At 34.8% G+C, this 15,320-nt stretch overlaps 1 protein-coding gene across 3 annotated transcripts in view; it reads right to left on the bottom strand.

Moving 5' to 3' along the window:
- The window catches only part of ATP8A1 (ATPase phospholipid transporting 8A1), a 100,585-nt gene that overhangs the window by 69,249 nt on the left and 16,016 nt on the right, over nucleotides 1–15,320 (bottom strand). For 2 of the 3 annotated variants that reach the window (XM_058803028.1, XM_058803029.1), the window contains exons 6-12: nucleotides 14,324–14,364; nucleotides 13,350–13,423; nucleotides 9,197–9,266; nucleotides 8,466–8,593; nucleotides 5,166–5,277; nucleotides 4,166–4,331; nucleotides 1,773–1,900 (exon numbers count right to left, since the gene is read on the bottom strand). In XM_058803028.1, the coding sequence (XP_058659011.1) occupies nucleotides 1,773–1,900; nucleotides 4,166–4,331; nucleotides 5,166–5,277; nucleotides 8,466–8,593; nucleotides 9,197–9,266; nucleotides 13,350–13,423; nucleotides 14,324–14,364 (719 nt within the window). Of the gene's footprint in view, nucleotides 1–1,772; nucleotides 1,901–4,165; nucleotides 4,332–5,165; nucleotides 5,278–8,465; nucleotides 8,594–9,196; nucleotides 9,267–10,712; nucleotides 10,787–13,349; nucleotides 13,424–14,323; nucleotides 14,365–15,320 lie in introns of all 3 variants that reach the window. The other variant, XM_058803027.1, reaches the window with a different exon arrangement.

The following is a 15,320-nucleotide window of genomic DNA, read 5'->3' as shown; positions in this document are numbered from 1 at the left end:
GAATTTCACTGCATTCACCAATTTGTGAACATTTTGTTTTATAGCACAAAAAAAAACCCTCAAGAAATCGAAACTAGCTGACTGCTCACAAGAGTATTTAACTTTTAAAATAAAGCATATGCATTCTTATCTATATCTCCATAATATATCTTACACATACAAATCTATTTCACAGATTTGATCAAGGAATCAGATTAAAGTGTTCAGAGTGCTATGATAAATTTACATTCAGAAAAAAATGGAAAAATTGAAAGCATGTTTACATGGCTTTAAGGAAAACAGCTCACTCCCACTCCGAGTAAACCCTTCATTTTCCCCACTAATTCATTAAGAAAAAAAAAAAGAGAATGTCAAAATGATTTTTATATGTTTCATAAGGGATAATACTAGCAGACACTGCCTTTGTACAATGAACCTCACTCCATTAAACTAGGGTTGTGCTCAGAAAAAAAACAACAAACAAAACCAAAATGCCAAAGCAAAATGCCAAACTCTCCAGCACTGCAAAACACATTCTTCTGATCATTCTGAATGAAACTGATACCTGAATATCAATAATGAGAAAGTAAAAAGCAGAAAAACAATGTCATGAGACTGAAATGTTATAATTCATGGCTTAAACATTGATGTGAAAAGCTGCATCACCAAAGCCCACCTTGAATGGGCCCTATGAATGAAACCTTGGACTGTGAGTTAGGAAGAGAACTTGAGATAAGCTAAAAGGACACTTTTGTTCAATCATCTCAGCTCTGGGAAGAAACAGATAAGTCTGGGAGAGCATCCATTGGAGAGCCAAGCCCAGCAGCTGCCCTGAAAATCATCCCTCCCTAGCTTTGGGCTGGGGAAGGCCACAACTCCCAACTTTATCTCCTGCTGCCAGGTTTGCACACACTCCCTGCCCACCAAGGGTGGAGGAGGAGGAGGGCCTTGGGTGTGGGGTGCAACCTCTGGTCAGAGGTAGCGAACACCCATCCTCCATCCCACAAACTGGCTCAGCTGTGAAACAACCCCCCACCACCCCAGGAAAGCCACATCCACAGGACATTCATGTGAGGAGCAAGCCAGGGGGTGTCACAATCATCAAAGACTCCCAAAGTGCTCCCTAGACTCATCCTTGAAGCCATGCCTCAGAGCACTGCTCGTGATGCAAAATGATGCAACGATTCCAGAGTCCTGCCAGAGCCAGTGTCAAACTTGCCCTGGACATCTCCACATGGCCCAAATCAGGCTGGTTAATTAAATATTGAATTCTATGCCTTTCAGAGGGGGACACTCACCACCAAGCAGACTAGATGGAGAGGACCAATGACACATCGCTGGGACCCACAGAGGGATGATATATTTCTACCTAATCTGATATATTTCTATTTAATCTCTCTCACTCTTACTATCCCCCTACTCTCTTTTTCTATTTCCTTCTTTCTAATTTACTGTTAAATAAAATGTATCAATTCTTTGGTATCAACATTTAAACTTGTTTGGCTTTAATCATGTTTTGGGGAACATCTGAACCTTAAGTTTCTCTCTGCAATCCACAGAAGGCTCAGTTTGCTCCTCTACAATTACTGAGTGGATCACAACAAACATGCTCCAATAATCAATCCGGTGCTGCTATAAGTGCACTAAAAGAAATTACCTTCTCAGATTCCACTAATAATAAATAAACAGCATTCAGAAAAAGTCTGAAAAAAATGTATACATAAAAAAGCAACCCATCATTTCACTTGTAACCCACTTGATTTTAGAAATCAATATTAAAAAATAATATTTACCCAATTTATGAAATATGCCTGGATAAATTTAACGACTTCAAGTGTAACCAACAAGCTGATTGGAATAAGATTATTGAAGAGAATGATAAAAGTCAAGAAATTCAATCCAAAGTTGCTTGCTCCACCATCTGCCAAAAAATAAAGTAATCAAATAAATATTTGAGACTGTAGTTAGAAGTATATATATGTACTATATTCAAAATATTGTATGAACAGCTGATTTTTATTAAAATGTTCTCAGAAGCATCTTTGGAATTAATTACAGTATCACTTGCCTATGGATAAGACCTTCCTCAGAGTTAAGGATCTCAGTTGTAATATCAGAGTTCAAATTCAGCAATCTTTGCATTCATCTCCAATTTCTGAAGAGCAAACTTACCAGCCATTCCCTCTTTTTCTACATTTTAAGATCAAAATCTGGGAATATCTATATAAGCAACCAAGTTCTAAACTCAAAATATTATAGTTGAACATTTTGAAAAGGGAATTATATAGTGGAATGAATTTTTTCTCCATCCACCTTAACACAATCATATAGTCTCCCTCAACAGAGCAAAATGCTTTGAAAGAGGTAAATTCACACCCCATGAAAGGGAGATATGAAGTCAGAGAGTTTAATGAAAGTTATAAACAACTGGAAATGTGAATATTAAAATATAAACAAGTAAGTTTATACTCCTTTTTCCTTTCAAGTTTTAAGTTTGTCTTACAAAGATAACTCTAGCAGTAGCACCTTTGAGATGATGAGAATGGGAAAGTCTGCTGTGCAGTAAAGCAAAAGGGTAAAAGATGAAGCCTGCCTAGCTCTATTCAAGGTATCTCAAAGAAAATTGGCCTCAGACAGGTTTCCACTGTCTGTCCAACGTGGATTTGGTTGTTACTATAAGATCCAAGAAAGAAGGTTTTGGAGCCTTTCATTAATATCAATTCCTGCATCAAATTATGTACTTGCCTAAAAGATCAGGGAGCTACAAAATTAAATAACTAAGGGGAAAGGGGGAAAAATGCACTTACATATAAATTATAATGCTTCTTACATATCTGGTATCAGAACAACTATATGCTGAATACAGCCTTAAAGGACATACCTTACAAAACCCAAAATGATTTCATTTAATCATGGGACATACATCAGAAAAGAAACTGACATTGATACTCAGTTTAGAACACACAAACCAAAATGTCAATGGCCACTATTTCATGTTTCTTTTTTCAGGAATAACAACAACTTATGTACTGCTTCACTACTGTGTTAACCACATATAAGTCACCATATTCTTAAAACTTTTATATTTCCCAGAAAAAAAAATGCACAGATGAAGTGCATCTGATGTCCTTCTTTGATATTACCTAAAATTGTCAATATTCTACGAACTAGTTCACTTTTTCTTACCTCACTAGGAAAACACAAAAGTTAAGTTTCTAATTAATAAAAAATAAAGTTTCTTCCTCAGCATCAAAAAGAAGGAAAGAAAAATTCATCATAAATGAAGACATAGAAACTTTAGGAGTGCCATTAAATCAATATTTAACTTGATCAATATTATTTTTATATAATTAAATCAATATTAAACAAAAATTAAACTTCAATATTTTTCTTTAAGAACTTACCAAACCCCAAAAGACCCCTCTTTGTTGACTACATTCAAAAGCCTTGTACTCAGGAGCTTTGTTTTAGTTCTGGTTCTGCCTAAGTAAAAAGGGTCCTAAGAAATTCTGAAAACATGAATAATTGACTGCAAAGTATATTCATGAAAACTTCTTTTAAATCCTTTTTCCTCACAGAGGGTCAGACTCTGTCAGTATGTTCCATGCTGCTGTGAAGGCCTGTGCAACATCACACTGCCCTACATCCACCTTACCTACATCTGCCCAGTATAATATGCTAAAAGAGACCTGTGGTTTCTCTTTTATCTTCTTTAGGAGGAGTTTATTAAGTTCTGATATTGATTAGTTAAAGCCCTGTAAAAATTATAAAGCCACAGCATCACTTCCTAAGACAAATATAAAAATTCAGAAAAGTCACTGCACTTTTAAATGTAATCTATTAGTAAGAGCTCAAAGAGGCTTCAGACTGATGTCTAGGAAGCTGACTGTTTATGCCAGTGGAATAACTGATGCAGATGCAGACCCTGCTGAACTGCAGAGATGGAATGCCTGAAAAAAGTAGAGACAAACAAACCATCTTGCCCTTCCTGAATTTAGCAAGAGCTCAGATGGCACAGCAAGGCAAATTTTGTACTTGCTGTGATGTACCTAGCCTAAGGATTTTAGTCAACAAATAAAGAAGAGAGATTGACAAAAAAACCACACTGTGCAAGGTAATTATCCTTCTTTCCAAATATGAAAGGCAACCAAATACTAAAATATTAATACAATATTTTGGATCTTACAATTTAGATCAAGATACCAGTCTCTTCCAGTATGCCTTCGGTTCCATATAGCTGAACCAATAGAGCAGATCAAAGACATGGCAATAAGGATGCAGAACAAAATCAGAATCTGAATATTTGTAATTCGTTCCACATTAGACATTTTAAGAGGTGGACTTGTTGAATTCTGCAAAAGACAAAAATCAACAGTGGTTATTAAATATTAAATGAGGTAACATGATTCTTGCTTTTCAAATTACATGTTACTGTATCCTTTTCTAAATATTCTCCCAAATACATCATCACCAAAAATGCCCTAACTCTTTTACTTCAAAAAAACCCCAAAACCAGCAGCTTATAAAGCTATGAATTGGGGCTTTAGAATTGTGACACAAGAAGTTTAAACAATCACACAGAACACTGGTAGCACCAATAGTTAACAGTAAACATTAAAAATGAATGTGAATACACCTTGTCAGTGCAATAGAAGACAGCTGCCAATTCAGAAACTCTTTTTCAAGTAACTGTTTTACAAATTAGAAAAGCATTAAATAATGCATGAATGACCAATCTAAAATTATTTTTTCTCAACAGGTGCATCTCAATTGTGATACTTCAAAACACATTGGGCAAAATAATTTCAGTCTCTTCCCTCCTCATTTTGTTTTCTGACAAGAATGATTATCTTTGTACTGGAAAGAAGCCCCACAACAGGAGAGTTTTAGGAGCAGTCAAACATAAAAATGACAAACTGTGATAACAGAACTTGCTAATGAAGAGTTTTCAAAGCACAAGTTACTAGATAAAATCAATGAATATGCTTACAAGTGGAAAAACTACTTTGGGACTAAGTGACTAAAACAACAAGAAATTGCTTTATTTTTCCTGCTTTTAATTGATACGCAAGATGCTCTATTACTGACATTTTAGTACTGTATTGAACCAAGCCATGCTTCTGTACCATGGAATGGTAAATTAAGGTAATAAAACAGACAGGTTGGACAAAATCCAAGGGACAAACCTGCATAAGTTTTGTGTCATGTCCAGTGTAGACAACTATCCCATGAACCCACTGAGTATTTCTCAACTGAGCTCCTCGTAGCAGAATCTGATCGGATCCCAATGGAACAGTACTAGAAGTAAGAAGTTTTACATTTTAACGCTAAACCAGTCAATGTCAATGTTTAAATCTAATCAACATTTGTTAAAACTAATTTCTCAAAATTTACATGATTACTGTTAATAGTTTAGGAATCTAATTTTCAGTTAACTTTTTGGGAGTTTTGACAGAGAAAACCTGAGAGATAAAAACAAGGCCAAAAATCAAAGGTTTATAAAATAATACTTACTGCCTAATTTTTATTATGGACTACTAATTTTGATATGGTACTACTAACCAAGCATACTGCAAGTAAAAATATCTAATTCTCCTTTATGATTATCAATTTTTTTCCTAAATGATCTCTTAAAAATTGATTTTCAAAGCAATTTTCAAATGAAATAATTTTGTGAACTCTTAACTTAGTCTGTTCTTCCAATGTAATAACCATCCTTTATGAACACAGTTATTTAACATTCACAATAATATTTCATGCGCCTTCTTTTAACTGCAAAATCAGGTATATTTTGTTCTGTTATTCTTTTAAAACTATGTATAGCTAAGGAGCAACACACTCTCAAAAGACGGGAAACATTTAGTTGTCTTAAACATTTAGTTGTCTTAAATTCAGACAGTGTCTTTATATATATAATGTATGTCAAGTTTTTCTTAAAATACAAACATTTTAGATAATTATTACTCTTTTCCATGGATAAACATGCCCTGTTCTGGTACTTTTCTTTCTATAAATAACAGCTGGCAGTTCACACTTGTCAAAAGCGCCCTAGTGTTTGGAATTCTTCCCTGAAACAGTCACTATCTCTACTTGTTTGAAAGTAATGCATTATTAAGATCACAAATTAACTGATTAATGACAGCAGCTGTATCTCTGATATACAAAATATAAAGCATCTGAAAAAGTCATTACATTAGTAACATTTTGGGTAGCTCAAAGAGTACAGTCAGGGTATGGAAAGCCCAGATCTGTCAGGTGTCGTGTGACAAATACTCAACATTGATGACAAATACATCACACTATGCTCTAATAAAGTGATGGCTTGACAGAGATCTCAAGTGTCTTATTTCCCAGACTCAGCCTTCTTAAAACTGGTTCAATACATCTCATTCCTCTTGCATTTTACATAACTACTGACTGTCACCAACATGCCTGCATTGGATTCAGTAAAGCATGTTTTCAGTGGGGGAGGTGATTTTAGAATGCTTTTGTGGCAGAGGGAATATTAAGACTAGTAATTTCTGAGACACGCGTGAAAACTTACAAAAAAAAAATGTTTTTCTTAACAAGTATACTTCACTCTTACCCAAAATTTTGAGAATGTATTCAGGAAAGCATATACTTTAGGCCTGGATAACCAGAATTTGACCTTGTTTTGCACAATCCCCTCACCACTCACCAAGTCACTGTCTAATCATAGGTTCATATAAACCAGGCTACAGAACTTTTCTCCTTTCTCTACCTAATTGTCTTCATGGACTAAACCCAAGCTGACATGCATCTGTAGACTTATAATAAAGAGCTGCACACTTTGGTGATAAGGGTTAGTTCACCCTACTCAAAGGCTGAGGATAGCCAGAAAACTTTTGCCTCTCCTAGTTCACAGATTTAGCCAGAAGGCGAAATACCTGTAATGGTCTTCTGTCTCCTTGACTACTGGATATTCAAAAGAAAAGAAAGAAAACCTTTTTTTTTTTGAGTTCCTCTCCCATGAAGGGCAAAAGAAAAGACTGAAAAGGTCAACAAGATAGAACATTTATGGCACTCCAGTGACTTATATTACATGAAAGAAGAGGGAGACATATTTTCAGTATCCTCTATCTCTATTGTTTTTGCCAATATGTTAAGATAGTAAATAAAGTGTAAATCACAACTGCTGGACCTACATAATGTGGTAGGAAGGTCTAAAGATCTGGACAAATAAATATCAATTAGATGAACTTGCACTCCCTCCATAACAGACAGAAAAAGAACAGATTCCTGACTTTTCAGGTTGAAGTAAGGACAAGATCCAAAAAGAGTCACTTACCTGTAATTCTTTTTCACTGAAGGTAAATATTATATTAGAACCACACTTTTGGAACTATCCTACTGCACAGGAACTACAGGCAAAATATTCCAAAATATAATTTCTCAAATGAAAAAATTCTTGACCAGCAGATGGCGGCCTCTTACAAATTCTTGAGGCATAACAGCCATCAGCACATTCAATATTGATTTTTTAAATCAAATTTTTAAAATTAAATTATTAGATTAAAAAAGAAAGTATTACTTCTAGCCAGAGAGAAAGAATTAATGTGTGGATCTGTTATAACTATTACCTTCAGAGAAGAATTACAGGTAAATGTTTTTCTCTTCTTAATGACAAGTACAGTGGAATTATAATAGATCCACACTCTTGCGATTGAAAATCCCTGAATGCATCTGTAAGAAATCAGTAAATAAAAAATGGAATATTAAGGGGGAAAAAAAAGAGATATTTAGCAACTAGTACTATACATATCAGTCTAAAACTACAAACATGTACAATACTGGATATGGAAAAATAAATACCTACCAAATAAATAAGAAATACTGTAAATCTTTGGGAATGAAGGATTCAGCAATTTTGGATCTAGCAATAAATCTTCTGTGAATTCACAGAGGACCCTGACTATCAGTATTTGGTCAGCATTTCAGTATTTTAAGAATTTTTTAAGCAGTTGTACAATCATGTGTGTTGTAAGTGCATATTTTCTATTTTTAAAGGAACATACTTCCAGTAAACTAAGGTATTAAACATTTTTCAGCTACTAAATTAGAAGAATTTCAGGTGTATAGCAATGAGCTCTGTTCCACTCCACACTTAGACAAACGGAAGAAAGAACAATTAAAAAATAAAAAAGACAAATTATTTCTGTTCAGCTTCTGTAACAAATGACATGCCTAAGAAGTGAGTTTCTAGGCACATATTCCAGAACTGCCAGAATCTGATTAGCAGTCTCTCCTATTATTAATACTTATTGCTTTCTGAAGGACAACTAGTAAAACAACTCAAGTTGTAGACATTAGGTTTTATGCTTCTAGTTTTTCAAAAGAGTAAACTTTAGCAGACAATACATGAAAGAAGATCTACTATTCATATTTTTACTTCAGTAGTTTAAGAACACACAGCTGTCTACTGTTAGACTGAATCTCCCAAGGTCTTCTCCCTTGTATTTACGTACCCATGCCCATCCAGTCTGATGTTTCCAACAAAGTCATAGAGATGTCGGTTTGGGCTCTCACACTCAATTCTGCCAGAGAGTTGCATCAAGCTTTCTGTGTCCTTGATGTCTGATGTTAGTGGCAAACCCTGTAAACAAAATTCATTTGTCATTACATTAAAAAAACACTACCCATTATCAAATTTATATATTATAAATCTAACAGCAAGACCAGAAAACAATCATCCCTATGGGAGCAAAATGGACCAGCTACACTTTGCTGTCGCAATTGGGTGCTACAGTGAAAAAGTCACCCTGGCATCTGAAAAAACTACGACCAAGACAGGGTCATAATCCATCAGAGAGCTCAGCAAGAATGTCCCTGCACAGCAACAGCACACTTAATCAAAATCTGCTATTCACTACCAGTCCCTGAAGGACAAAACCGGCCCCACCAGCTGCTTTCTGCAGGGCCTCTGCCCTGTCATCTGCTCTCTAGAAACAAAGCCAATGCCCAAACCACTTCTGTTTCTACCTATTCTCCCCAAGAAAAACCCTAAAACAAAACACAAAGAATGACTTAGAAGTAACCACTCATTCCTCCACTTTTATGATGCCAATAATCTATAGTTTTTTATTCAAACCACTAAAACTTCAGTCTTCTAGAACATCTATCAATGTAATAAAATGGTTTTATAAGCATTAATAGACAGAAATAATATTAGCAATATTCCCAGAAATGAAATTCCTACCTGTCGAATTTTTAAGTTAGTCTCACCATCTAAGTTAGATGTTTCAATGTAGCACATGGCTTGTGGTTCACTATTAAGAGAAAAAAAGTCCTGAATTCAAAATTATAATGGGGGCAAAATCCATTAACTTCCTGTAATCTTGTAATATTTATTGTAATACAGGTTTGTCTTATCAAATCTTCAAAACCAGAGAAACTTACAGCCAAAGCTATAAAAACTAACAGTACTTTACATTTTCAGAGAAGTTTGCCAAAGCCCATTTTCTTAAAGGAAACAATGATAAAATCACTGTGCACAGCAAAAGTGTTCTATCTTTTCACATGAGATTATGATATGGCACACTGCAGTGCATTTGTAGTGCTTACTAGAGCAGGCAGCAGGAGTTTAAGACAGAAACAAGACAGAAAGAGAGCTTTGATTCTGAAAAGGATCAAATAAATCATAAAACCACTGCAATACTTAAAAGAAAAAAGGTTTAGTCTCTACACCACTTTAATGCTTCTAGAATTTTCCTTCATTCTAGCATGAAATTCGAGCATCAATTTTTTTAAAAATTTCTTTTATTAATGGAAAAGTGGCTACACATAAGTGACCTAATTTTAAATTATTTGGGTATGTTAAAGATAATGTTAAGTAGGTTATTTTAACACAATTTTGTAAAGTACAAGCATTAAAATGTCAAGAATTATAATAAGGTACATTCAGGCTAGTGTTTTATTCTTGGCAAACTTCTCTAAAAATATAAACAACTTTTATTTAGCCTGCTTGGATGGAACCACCTGTGTAAGACATTTTCACAATTCTAATAGTTTTACTAGTTAACAATAAAAACCAAACAGTATTTTTGTAAAGCACTTTTAAAACAAACTAAGGCAGCAAAGACATTTCAAGTGAGACACATGCTTAATTGCAAGAAGTGCAGCAGATTACAGTGACCTCCAAAGTAAGTTACTCTTAGATCAAGGCAGGCCCATTGATTGGTTAGGGAAAAAAACAAAGTGTGGTAAGAGTGCAGACAATAGCATAAAGCTGACATGTCTAAGAAACATGCATTTGTCACAGTACACAAGAACAATGCTGCTTTTGCCACCACATGCAGCAGAGATTGTGCAACATCCAAGTTTGTGCAGAGGGTCCTCTACCAGTCCTACCAATGTTAAACTATATTCTTTGCTGAAAACAGCAAGTTGGTAGCAACAAGTATATTCCTCTTAAACATATATTTAACCTGGTGTTTAACTGTGTTTATTCAATGACAACTTGTTTGATAAAATTCCATGGGGGTAGTGTAAAAACCAAGAGGAGTGAAACAATTTTAACTTCTTAATGTGTTATTCCATGTTTTCACTTTAATTATCTATATTTGAAAAAAGTACCCTTTCTAATTTTATAAATATGTAGATTTTATTGGAGAAAGGTGAATATAAAAGCAAAGATTATCAACATGGCAGTGTTATTCATACTTGGTATATGAGGACCCACATACACATATCCTGTGCAACTACTTTATTCTAACCTTGATGACAGACTGATGAGATCAGCTGGGAGATGTTCCCCATTGGTCACTTTCACTACTTCCCCTACTGCCACCTACACATCCCAGTTTGAAATGATTAGAACAGAAAAATAAGTGACAGGGGAAAAAAACCAACAAAACAAAACAAATGAACAAAGACAAAAAGACAGAGTTTGAAATTATTATTCAAACAATACATGTTAATTAAAATGTCTGATGACAATTTTTTCAAAATCTATTTTAATCAGGTCAGAAATAAAAGAGCTACACTTTCATTTTTACTCAAGTGGTTTATTTTATTGTAAGGCACAAACTTTAAGCTGCAGAACACACTGACATTGTATGTAAACATAAAAAAGTGTTATGCTTATTTCTCAACTCACCAAGTTTCCAGCCACTCCATACATCAATTAAGAAAATAAAAGCCACAACGACCAATTTTTCACCAGCTTTTCTGAAGAGCCAGGTAACAACTACCTTTTCTATGTAGACATGCTGAAAATTATTTTGTATTTTTTCCAGTTTCGCAAGTTTCAGTGTACACTGAACTAGCAAGAAACATACAGATTTAAATCTCAGAGGTTTATGTCCTTCACTGTAAGAGATTATAGTTTCCTAAAATAATTAAGATCCTCTTTTTATCCAGACACTGCTATTGCTGGTAAAAAAAAAATCCAGTATTATTAGCATGAATTAAAACCAGGCCCACAGATTCACATTGCTTTTGGAACCTAAAATGTAGCTAGGCATCAATAAAGATCTGAAAACAAAATTGATGAGAGTCTTCCAGAAGAAACATGGCCACATGGAGATAAGAGATGGAGGAGAGCATGTGCCAGTATGCAGGGAGAATTAGAGGTCATGTAGCAGTACAGGGCTCTCTCCTGGAAACAAGGCTGGAACAGGATTCTAGTAATGTAACTAGGGAAGATGTTTTAGCTGGAAGAAATGCCTGCACTGGGCCTAGAAAAGCAATTGTGATTCAAAGAGTCCCCACTGCAAACTGGATCCTGGAAGAAAAGCTGACAGGAAAATTCAATGTGAGTAATAGTTGGACACACATAGTTGGACAAACATAGTGTGCTCTAGTAAGGGCACTAAAGAGGGGTTTAACAAAGTGGAAACAGTCCTGAACAAGTCCTGTAGCAGCTAACTATTATTTTCACTGTCAACTCATGATACAGGATTCCTTTAGGGGTACAAGGATTGCAAAGTAAGCTTTTCAGGCAGTTGGTATTTTCCTGTGTAAACCACAACTGTGATGCAATGTCCCCCAAATCTGAAAGGGCAAAACCATGAAGACATCTAGGAACAGACTAAAATTTAAGGGATTACTCAGGAAGATTATGAAGAAGCTGCTCTGAGAGGATGTAATTTCTTCCACCTGCAAGACACTATGGTTAGCATGACAGAAGCTATTATCAGGCCAGTAGAAAAAGTGTCCTTGCTGCTTGGTGTATTGCCTGCAAAGTTCTTGCTGGAGAAGGAAAGATCTTGGTGGAGAATTTGTAAATGCTTCTCAATGTACAGAAGTAAAAGGTTTACAGAGGACACTCAACACAAGCTAAGTTATGAATAACACTTGCACTCAAGACAGACTATGAGGGAAATTTACAGTATTTTCTGGGATCTACTTTACACTTGATTATAATTTATTAGAAGTGTTTCAGATACAGCTGCACTTAATTTTGAGATATAATGGAAGACAGAGAAACAATGTACTATTCTACATCACAGTCTGTCAACAGAAATGCATAAGATCCTAACTTCATAAATTGTAGGCATAAGTAGATTAATTAATTTCAGTGGGGTCACAGAGGGTTCATACCTAAATCATAGTCATACACATAACACTTCTGCTTGTGCCAGAAAAAAAAATAAATTACAATACATTCACATTTATGTAAAATCCAATAAAAAGGATTCTTATAATATGTTGTCTGTTGACCTGATCAAATAGATGTTGAAAAACGTGCATCTCCCACTTAAGATGTGGATTTCTTAAATAAAACTGTCCAAGGAAATGATAATAAACAATCTGTGATTGTCCATGTAAAAAGGGTCACAGCATGACATACTAAAAATTAAGTCTTGCTTCCAAATGATGAAATTATTCATAATATATATATTAGATAATAAAGTGAGTGTTCAGATAAGTACTAATTTGATGACTCACATATCATGTTCACTTTTTTCCGTGATTCAATTATCAAACTGAAGACTATATAACTTAGAAAGCATTTCTGTTCCCTGCAATACATCAATTTCAATTTACTTATGGGATGAAATTTGTTGGGTACATATGAAAAAGCCAACATGGCCAAATATGGCAGTTGAGGTCCAATTTTTACACAGAGAACCAGCCTTTTTTGTATTATATTCAGCAACAAAATTAACATACTACATTTTTCTTAGGAGTAAATTGAATGCCTGTGTAATTTCAAAACTGCAATTTTCACAGTTGAAAAAAAACCCCATTGCTTTAAATGACAAATGACCAAATGAACACAAGACTACACTTCAGAACAGCAGCTCTTTTGTTTATTCTTTATTTCCTTGGAGCAATCACAAATAAATAAATAAATGCAGGGTAGAGAAACCAGCCTCTACACTATAAGTATCAGTGGGCATCTCTACCTTGATGAGAGCAGTACAGTGTCAGCAGGTATATACTCTTTGCCTTTTATTATAACTATATCTCCAACATCTACCTGAAAGAAAACTGGGAATTGGTTAATGGTCTCAAACAAAATGTATTATACCCTTGTTTTAAACACAGTAAATATTTACCTGCTGAATTTGCTAGCAAGACTGTTAGAAATTCACACACTTAGAGAAGTTAGATTGTACAGCTGGAGTTCTGCCAAAAGTTACTGCAACTCTTTGGAAATCTAATCTTTAGTAAGCCTAATTAGCTAAATAAGCCTAATCTTTACTAGCCTTCTCTATGCATGTCATTAATTTTGCCGGTTTTGTAAAATACTTTACTGAAAGACTGAATTTGAATTAAAGAAGAAATTATTCTGACCCAAGACCACAGCTTTGTTGCATCACACTATATCCTTGCTTCTTCAAAGGTATAAGCCAATTTCATCTGAACCTTGCCTCCAAATTATGGTGGATCAAATTTTCTTCAAGTTTTCATGTATGGAAACCATTAAAACGAAGTGACTAGATGATAGCATAACATTTAGTTCTTGAAAGATACCTTTAGGAGTCCCTTGCTTGTGGTACCACTGCACGTATGCCTTTAAAGTTCTCGTGATTTAAGCCGATGAAGTTCAACAAATACAGGAAGTAACTAGTTTCCATACAGAAGTTTCTGCCTTGGCAAACTACATTATACTAAGGAAGTGAGTGATTTTGCCTCAGCCATCATATTATTCAGCTTATTCCCACTGACCTTGACCAGCTTGAACTCATGCCATCAAAACTGACTTGACTTCAAAGTACGTTTTGAGAGTCAAACATCAAAAAAGAAAAAATAAAATGCAGGAGATTATACATTTCCCATAATATCAGTTATTTTTTATCATTAAAAATTACATGGAGAAATAAAACAAATATTAAATACGCATTATGCTCTAAAAGTGACCAACACAGACACACACCTTTTCCCAGTGGACAATCTCCCATGCACCATTTCGTAGTACTAAAAGAGAAGGAAAAAAAGAAGAATTTTCCAGTCATACAATCTAACTGCAGTCTACAGGTATATGCTATATTCCTTATGAAAAGCCATACAGACACATCTGATTTACATAATATTTTAGAGCATGCCTTGTTTCTATGAATTCAGATCAAGCATTTCAAATATATAGCACATACTCTTGATAATAGTTTTTGTGCCATTGAATCTTATTACAAAGTCAATGAGAAGATTTTACAGGACTTGAGAATCAAATAAATCTAAAATAGATTTTATGATAATGTGTTTTCCAAAATAAATCAGTAATTGGAGTAAAAAGTTCTGAAGTTAGAAAGTTTTGAAATTATGGGGGGGGGGGGGGGTGAGAGGAATATATTTAGTTTTCATTAGAAGTGCCAGGAGGCTCACTACAGTTTATCTCCTCTGTTGTTTTTGGGATATCAGAGAACTTAAGGATCCCTACAGTCACCTCCTCCACAAATATCCTGAAAATACCCCATGCTATTTAGAGTAGTATTTAGTATAGTTTTTCCCTGGTAGTAACAATTAATATTTTAACCACATTCCACTATTCTAGTTTTACGTGTTACTATTATGATACAAAGCCCATGCCTTGTTGCCAGTTAATTGCCAAGATAGTATTTTCAGAGAATAACAAAGATAATGGTTTTTTAGCCCCAGTTACTGAAAATGGACGTGCAAAAAGAAAAAGAAACATTGCTATGTATCAACACTCAGATAACTTTAAGGGATCGCACCCTTTCACTGTGTTTTCCGGCTTTCAAACCATCAGGAAGCTTCAGTTCCCAGTCAGGACCAAATTCTTACACAAGAGTATGCTGACTTCAAAAAAGTGGATCAAAATCTGGGACTACACATGGCCTTTACATTTAAGTCTTCTTGGAGGTTCTGTCCAGACTGACTCCTCTTCTTGTGAATCTCAATGATATCGGCAATCA

The sequence above is a fragment of the Ammospiza caudacuta genome, chromosome 4, assembly GCF_027887145.1.
Source record: "Ammospiza caudacuta isolate bAmmCau1 chromosome 4, bAmmCau1.pri, whole genome shotgun sequence".
In the NCBI taxonomy this organism is placed as follows: Eukaryota; Metazoa; Chordata; class Aves; order Passeriformes; family Passerellidae; genus Ammospiza; species Ammospiza caudacuta.
The sequence above is the reverse complement of the archived record's forward strand: the minus strand, read 5'-3'. Positions and strand labels throughout refer to the sequence as shown.